Source organism: Manihot esculenta, chromosome 9 (assembly GCF_001659605.2).
Source record: "Manihot esculenta cultivar AM560-2 chromosome 9, M.esculenta_v8, whole genome shotgun sequence".
NCBI classification, from domain to species: domain Eukaryota; kingdom Viridiplantae; phylum Streptophyta; class Magnoliopsida; order Malpighiales; family Euphorbiaceae; genus Manihot; species Manihot esculenta.
In genome coordinates this window covers 17,201,021-17,210,024 of record NC_035169.2, presented here as the reverse complement: position 1 = coordinate 17,210,024, position 9,004 = coordinate 17,201,021, and the positions used below count along the sequence as shown (strand labels likewise).

The 9,004-nt window shown below is 35.5% G+C and overlaps 1 protein-coding gene across 2 annotated transcripts in view; it reads right to left on the bottom strand.

Annotated features, from left to right (window-relative positions):
• Nucleotides 1-710: 710 nt before the first annotated feature.
• The window catches only part of LOC110622895 (OVARIAN TUMOR DOMAIN-containing deubiquitinating enzyme 11), a 50,551-nt gene continuing 42,257 nt past the window's right edge, over nt 711-9,004 (bottom strand). Inside the window, exons 8-11 of one of the 2 annotated variants that reach the window (XM_043960253.1) lie at nt 2,629-2,713; nt 2,020-2,108; nt 1,025-1,081; nt 711-940 (exon numbers count right to left, since the gene is read on the bottom strand). In XM_043960253.1, the coding sequence (XP_043816188.1) occupies nt 1,070-1,081; nt 2,020-2,108; nt 2,629-2,713 (186 nt within the window). In that variant the 3' untranslated portion in view covers nt 711-940; nt 1,025-1,069. The remainder of the gene's footprint in view (nt 941-1,024; nt 1,082-2,019; nt 2,109-2,628; nt 2,714-9,004) is intronic. The other variant, XM_021767604.2, reaches the window with a different exon arrangement.

Sequence of the window (9,004 nt, the reverse complement as noted above, 5' to 3'; positions counted from 1 at the left end):
GTGTAGTTATTTAACGTCTAATTTTTATAATTTATAATTATTTAACACTTAAATTAAATATTATAACTAATTAACCCTTGAAAATTTAGAATATGTGTAAATCACATAAATATATAAAGATTAAATAACTATATTTTTATAAAAATTAAGTATTAAAAATTTAAAAAATAAAATAAAATGCGAGGTAAAAATCAGGATCAAATTATAAATTCAGCTAAATATTTACTTAATATTCAATTTCTCTTGTACTTATTGAAAAAGTTCAATTTATCTCTTTGTAACACTCTGCATATTAATATAGAAATCTCAACTTAGCCCATATATCAAGAAAAACAAAAGCTTTCTCAATTTTTGAGCAGAAATTTAAAAAAAAAAATTGGCATAAAAATCAAGGAATTTAACTTTTTGATTTTTAAATCTAAATAAAGAAATCGAGAAATTTGGATAAAGATTTTGATTCTTGAATTTAAATTAGAACTTTTGAGTTAATTTAAATAAAAAGTTGAACTTGAACATACAAGGATGAAATTGAACTTCTAGTCATGAAATATTTTACAGTTTCCATCCTGCAATCCTTCACAACAGAAGAAATCATAATTTTCTATACGACTATGCTAACCATAAAAGAAAATTTTGAACATGTAATGGCTTCAAGTAGACAGTAAATGGTTGCTATTTTGAACATGTAATGGCTTCAAGTAGACAGTAAATGGTTGCTAATTATAATTAATAATTTAATATATTTGAAGATGATAAACATACAACAATAACAAAGCCTTGCACACAAAACCAGTTGGGGTCGGTTATATGAATCATTTTCGCCAATCAGCTCTGTTAGTATGATATACAAAAATAGAAAATAGATATACAATGCAACATGAGGACCTGCCAAATATCTAGAAAAGCCAATGCTTTCTTCTTGATACTCTGGTTGGCACATCTGCAAGTATATTGTTTGAGTTAAAAAATGAAGGTTATTACTGAAATATCCATTGTCGAACGAAAAACACAAGCTTTCACTCACCTCCACTTGCATACAAAGAATTATAATGAACTTCACTCCAAAAGCTCAGCCACACCTCTGCGGACAAGCAAGGCAGCCGAATCCAGAAATACTTAATAATAACAATTGAAACTCACGAATAAAAGAATGTAATCTGATAAAAACTAACGTTAAATATTCTAGAGAAGCATTTACCATTGCCAAAATGGAATTGCCCCAAGAGTATCAAATCTCAAAATCAGTTATACACGTGCAAACCCACTCATATATAATACAATAGAATATGTTTTAAGGAAAATTACCATTTAGTTCTGTGGTATGGGAAAATTAAATAATTATTCCTTAAATTTTGCAAAATACATTAAACCACCCCTGCGATTTTAAAAAGTAGAGCAAGGCACCAAATAATAGAACAAGGAATCAATCTATGGTGAAAATGAATTACCACTAGATGTTGTCAAGTATGAAAATAGCCAAGATAATCTACCACATATATATATTAGTATCCTTTAGTTAATCCAAAGTAAAAATACAACCAACTTAATTTTTTTCTAAAACTCCAATGTCTTTTGTGAGAAAAAAATTGAATAAAAGTTGTAAAATACAAAAACTGCTAGTGGGCGGAATCAAATTTGCTCCTTTTGGTTCAATTTTCCGCTTCTTGCTTTCAAAAATGTTCTTTCTGGAAATTGTAATTTTGATTAAAAAAAAAACAGTGCAATAATAGATATAACTTTTAACTATTTGGGTTTTACTTTACATGCGGAGAGAGAAGAGAAAAAGAAATTATCAGAACTTAAATTTTTTGCTTTTCATAAATGGCTATCTTTTTTTTTTTTTGGAGAGAGAGACTGCAAGAGGCTCAAAAAAAATTGCTAATTTCTTTTTCATAAAAGCAGAAAGATCAATCTCACCAAATGGACTTACACAATCTAAACTATCAACCAAACATTTATCATAATCATATTATAATTAAACTCTGTGGAATGAATTTGATAAAGCTGAACATTACTTACGCAATGATCAGTGTTGCTAAAGGCGCGAGCCTCAGAGAGAGAGGCGCCAGAAGCCAGGCAAGGGAGACGTCGCCAGGCGCCAGAGCCCGCTTTTTTAAACAAAAAAAAAAAAAAAAAGAATAGAGCAGAAGTAGAGAAAGAAGGAGAAGGAAAAGAAGAAGAGAAGGAAGAAGAAGGTGGTCACGTGGAACATGGAAGAGAGAGTATTTTAACTTTTTAATAATATTTAAATTTCACTTTTCTTCCTGAAAGAACAAAAGACAAGGAATCTTTTGATTTTTCTTCATTTTTTTATTTTTTTAGTATAATTATTTCTCCTATCGACAAATTTCCTTATACCCATGTCAACTGAGCTGGAAGGAAAAAAACTATACAAGAAAATCATGTGATGCCTACTTTGCAGAAAAACAGAGTCCAAGATTCTTAAAAGGCGAAATTTTCTTCTCACATTGTGATTGGGAGAGATGATTTATGTTTTTAAAGTTTCAGGTGGTTAAGGAAACAGTGGAAGGTTGTTACAAAAAGAAATTCATCTCAAGGATAAGATTCATATACCGGGAGAGTATACAAGGAATAAAATAAAGGCTAAATAGGACTATGAGGATTTACCTCTGGTAGGATTCTTGTCCTTGGGAGTGATCTCAATATAGCAAGTGTCCCGGAAAGATGTGACCAAACAGATTTTGGCTTCAAACTGAAAATATTGGTCTACACAGTCAGAACTCGAACAAATAATAGTTGGAAAGGACACATGCAATTACAAAACAGAATTCACGTGATTTATATTTTCAGATTTATCTTGTGACGGAATATACCTGGATTGTTTGCTATATCCCATAATTAATTTTTTAGCATACCATATTTCTGAACCATGTAAATTTACCTTAATTATTGGAGTTTAAACAAAAAAAAAAAAAAAAAAAACAGTACCATGTGACTTCTAATCCATGTTAACAACTCATACTAATTGTTACCTGTATAGGAGAAATTCAGTGGATTTCATCAAGGGATTAGATGTATAGACAATTACTTCATACCATTAAGCTAATTAATTATGAATCTATACAAATTCTATCCTCTAATTTTCCTGAAATACAACAATTGTCATATAGAATTCAATTATGTACAACAAAATCACATTTCAATGCAATATTTTGTACCATCTACTACAATGAAACCATCAGTTCCTATTTTATCGGTGTTACCGTTGATGAGATTCTTCTTAAATTAAGGAGAAGATTACTCCTTAGTTTAGGGATTAAGCATCTCCTTCTTAAGGCTCTAAGTCCCTAATTTCTCATTTCATTCATAAATTTTCAATTCTAAAATATCAGTTCTTTTACCCCAACTTTTGGTGAGTAGAAGGGAGCTTAGCCAAGTATATTGCTGCACCTTGAGGGTGTTGCTAAACCTGCTTGGTTTCTGGACATGTTGTAGGGATCTGTGGATGATTTTGAGTCACTTTTTGGTGGAGTTAAGAAATCCAGAAAACAAGTTTCTATGGAAAGCAAGAATCAATAGGCCACTAATGGCCAAATTGCATTCGGCTGAAAGGAAAATATCTGCGGACAGCCAGGAATTACAGAGGTGTTTCTCAAGAAAATAGCCAAACAAGCTAATCTCTCCCCAAGCTAAGAAGCTGGAATAACAATTCTAAATTTTAAAGGAAGAAGTCATGCCAATTACACTGTTCACAGCTGTTATTTATAGCCTATCCCCTCACATGCATTACATGATTTCCTCTAACAAATTCACTTCCACATCGGATGCTTTTCCCTTATGCTTTCTAAAATACACTTTCCATTTTCTCCATGTGGACTCTTCCTTTGGGCTTTGGATCTACTGTCTTATCATTGCCAGAAGCTGAAGAATCAACCTTGTCCTAAGGTTGAAATTGGGAAATTGAGCACGTATCGATCCAAGTAGCCCCATTAACTGGTTTGCCAGGCCAATGAATTAAAACTTTCTGAATTGGGATGCCACTGAGAGTGTCAGTAGTGCAATCTAGGATAGCTTGCAGAACAGCCAAAGGATTGTCATCTGGAATCAATTCCAGAGGAATGGCCCGGGGGAGGGCGCGGGGGGGGGGCGGGGGGTGTGTGGCTGGCCAGTAAATTGTGAACGATAAGCCACTGGTAGTGAGGTGCCAACTTCTTATTGCTGCAAAAAGCCAGAGTTTATTGACAAAAGGTTCTTAATTTAACCAAAACTGATCTCCTGGTGGTGCTTGTTGGCATGTCAGGCCATCTTAGATTGAGCTAGACTAAGATTGGTCTTTGGTTGTCTGAGAATGGCATCTCTCTCGATAAGGGCTTGAGAGACATGCTCAACTTTTGTCTTACCAAGCATGAATTATATAATAGAAGGTGGATGTCTACCGTAAAGGATCTCAAAGAGAGTGATCTTGACAGTTGCTTGAAATGTGGTATTGTACTAATATTCAGCCTAATGCAACCAACGAATCCACAATTTGGCTGATAAGAAACAAAACATTTGATCCAAACAACGGTTAAGCACTTCAGTTTGGCTGTTGATTTGTAGGTGGTAAGCGGAGTTGAGTTTGAGGGAAGTTTGCATAGACTTGAATAATTATGACTAGAAATTACTTCAGAACAGTGGGTCTTCGTCACTGACAATGGATTTTGGGGTACCATGTAACTTAATGATTTCCTTGGTGAAAAGGTCAACTACTATTTTTGCAGTGAAAGGGAGTTTGAAGGGAAGGAAGTGGGCATACTTAGAAAGGCCATCAAAGATGACTAAAATACAATCACAGCCTTATGATTTGGTAAGGCCAGTAATAAAATCCAGAAAATATCTTTTCAAACCTAGTGCAGTATTGGTAAAGGCTGGAGTAAACCCGCAGGTTGTAGAGCCTCATTTATCTTTTTGACAAGTAATGCAGTTTGCCACAAAGTGCTTAACAAAATTTGTCATACTTGACCAATAGACAGATGCCACTAGACAGCAAGATGTTCGAAATGCGCCAGAATGTCCACTTGTGAGAGTAGAGTGAAGTTCGTGCAGCGACTTCGGTATCCATTTAGAGGAAGATGGTATAACTAATCTGCCTTTGTAATAGAGTTGATTATTGACCAGAGCATAAGGAGTCTTGGATGCAGGGTCAAGCAGCAGAGCAATAACAATCTAGTCGAGAACAAGATAACACTGAATTTCAGAATGCAATGAAGCAAAATAAATCCAGAAAGGTCGAGATATAGCCGAGAATCCAGGAGATCCTCATCATCCCTGCGGGATAAAGCATCAGCTGCTTTGTCAGACTTGGCCCGGTTTATACTCAATATCAAAATCATAGCCCAAAAACTTAGAGATCCAAGTCTAACATGCTGCTCTAGCAGATGACACAAGCTTCGATGGTCAGTGCGAACTATGAATTTTCTACCCATCAAATACAACCTCCAATGTTGTATGGCTAAGACCACTGCCATTAATTCCTTTTCACACGTAAAGCGAGCCAAGGTGCACCCAAAGAGAGCCTTGCCAAAATAGGCTATGGGTTTACTCTCTTAGAGAAGGCCCCTAAATAAGGTAATACCAAAAAAATAAATCTAGAGTTTTAAAAAAACAAAAAAAGAAAATTTGAATTTAAACTCTAAAATCAAGAAAAAACTATGATACCATAAAAAATTTTATAGAATTTTAGAGTATTCTTGTATATCGCTCTTAATCTTTGCAAGTGATTTACATGACTATTTATATACAAAGAATTATTATTAAACAAGAAGCAAATAATCAAAATAATTACAGAGATAATTAACGATCCTAATTTATGCATAGAATTCGTAATCAAATTAAATCATATCACTAGAAATCAGTGAATAAGTCAACATAAAAATAAAAGAAAACTCAAAATACATTGTCGGTATCCACAATGCAACATAAGAAACTATAAGTTTCATTTTAAGTAAAATGTTTACAATTAGTTATGTAAAATAAATTTACATTTTCGTGTATTTTAAAAAGATAATATCTTAACAATGCATCACCTCTACCATGCATTATAAAGAAATTATTCTTTCTATTTATCTTCTTATTCGATAATAGATTCATAAAATATTATTTCATTGAAATCAAATTGAACATTTTTATTCACAAACATGAAGAGGATTATTTTCCAGGAGAGGTCATGATTTTTATAGGAGGGAAAAGTACGACTTACAAAAACAAACAAAAGAAATCTCAAAACACGGTTACAGTTTCAACAATACACAATAAGGAATATAATAGTAACATAAGTTATGTTTTTAATCTTCATGTATAACTTGCATCCACATATTTTCTACCCTCTTAACTTTATCACATCACATCTAGTCAAATTACATAGACAAACTCATATCATCTACAAAGCTCAAATTATAGCTTATTGTTGACTTATTTGTTGATCCTAACTGATTCTAGGAATATGATTTGATTTGATTATAATCCTTAATTATCTCTGTAATTATTATTTGATTATTTGCTTCCTGTTTAGATATAATTTTTTGTGTATAAATAGTCACGTAGACCAATAGTAAAGATTAAAAGTAAAATACAAGAATACTCTAAATTTTCTCAAAATTTTTCATGGTATCAAAACCTTTTCCTAATTTTAGAATTCAAATTCAATTTTTCCTCTTTAGGGTTTCAAAACCCAAGATCTACCTTTTTCGGTACTAACCCATCTAGGAGCCTTTCCTCCTCTCACTGCCGGCACCAGGAGAATCGTCGGACTGTCGTCAGCCGATCGCCCAGCTTTGACACCGGAGAAGCCCGCGCATGAGGCTCACGCGCCTCCCCTTCCCAATGCATGAGCCATCACCTGACGCGCCTCCCTTTCCCAGCGCGTGACCCATTGCCTGACGCTGCTTCGCCCCTCCGATCACTCCGGAGACGATTCCGACCATCTTTCCGGCCTTCTCGTGCTGCTATCCGATCTTTTGATGAATCGATTGGCTCTCTTGTGTGTACAACCTTGGATACCTCCTATTTTTTCACGGTTCATAAATCTTTATCATAGTAGAAGGTAAAAGGGTTTCGATGACAGAAGGTAAGGGTCTCGATGATAGAAGGTAAAAGGGTCTTGATTCCTAATTCTAATAATCATTCCTTACAAATTAGTCTCATAAAACTTGATAGAACCAATTATCTTTCTTGGTCAAGGTCTTGTTTGTTGTTTATCAAGACTAGAGGACTGCAGGACTATGTCACTGGTAATAAAAAGCAGCCGGATGAGAGTGATTCAGATTTTCCTCAATGGGACTCGGATAATTATTTTGTTATGACATGGTTACTTAACTCTATGCAACCTCATATCTCTAAGTCCTATTTGTTAATTGATATTGCTACAAAAATATGAAAGGCTTTATCCTTAACTTATTCCAATGATGCCCAAATTTATGATATTCGGAATAAGATTCATGGTACTAAGCAAGGAGAAATGACTATCTCCCAATTTTATTCTGAGTTATGTGGCTTATGGCAGGAACTTGATTACTATCAAGACTTCCATGCAGACTGCACTGGAGATGCAGTCAAATTTCGGAGAATGATTGAAAAGGAGCAGGTCTATGATTTTCTTGCAGGGTTGAATAACGAATATGATCCAATTTGGGTCCAAGTATTGGTAAAAAATCATTTTCCTTCTCTAGAAGAAGCTCACGCCCATGTTCAACAAGAGAAAAGTCGTTGACATGCTATGCTCTATACTGCACCAGTTGAAAAGGTTGGGTCGACTATTAATTTGAGCACACCACAGTGTCAGGGTCATAGAGTTTTCAGGGACCAAAACTGTAATTTTCCAACATTGGAATTTCTAGAAAGCAATATTGGGATAAAATAGTAGAAATTAGTAGGAAGATAATGGCCAAGACAATTTGTTATAATTCCTTTTCATGTATTTATTTTAGAGGGGGTGTCATATGAGACATGGTGATGTCTTCTCCTGCTACAAGCCAAGTTGTTCCTAAGGCTCTTTAGGGGGGAGTGACTAGTTGGCCACCAGTTGGAGCTGGGCCCAGTTGGCTACCGTAGGCCTACGGAGATCCAAGTTGTGCCTTCACTCCTTGTAGACCGTCCCCCCCTGTCTACAAGGGAGGTGAGAATTATTGTAACGATTGCATTGATGATAATGTATAATTACTATTTTGCCCCTGTAATAAAATAAGTAGCCTGTTCATGAATTATCATGTTCAGTTCTTATCTTTTGGGCCTACTGTAAGGCTTTTAATGGAATGTTGCCTGTTGGCTTCGTAGTTCGCTTATATAACCTTGACTAATCAAGGTATTTATGTTCACAGGATAATTGGGTGACTCTTAAGGCTGACTTGGCTTGAAAGTGTTCAAGTCAAGTGCCGCACGGTTTCTGGTGATTGCTAAAATCTGAAACCGTGACAATTAGTATCAGAGCAAGAAAGATCTGCGAGCAAGGTAAAGGAATGACGAAGTTTGGCACACGCACGAAGGCCATTGAGAGAAGGGTGAGAATCGCGCTGCCTGGTTGGTTGTCTATGCCCCCTAAGAGGGAAAGGCATTGGAGATGATTCTGGTTAGAAGTGCCCTAAGGCACTAGAGTGAAAAAAAAATAAAATAAAAATGAACGTTGTTGGCTATGATAGCCAAATTGGTGGGAGATTGAGGCCTTCCAAAAACCTCTTTCATGCGAATGACACCCGGTGGGGTGATCTTGAGCGTAAAGTGGTGAAAGGGGGAGGCAGTGACCTCCCAATTATGAAGCTACGAGGAGTAGTAGCACATTATGAGGCGAAGAAGACAAAAGCATGAGCCTTCGGGCTAGACTGGCCATATTAACTAGAGGTGCTGCACGCTCCACTATGGACACCATTGGGAGAGAGGTAATGACCTAGTATTGCACACTCCATTGGAAATGTCTTCTGGAGAGAGGGTAATGACTAGGTGCTACATACTTCCTTTTAGTGGCCCTTGGAGAGAGAGTAATGACCTCAAGGTATAGTGATAAGGGAGAGGA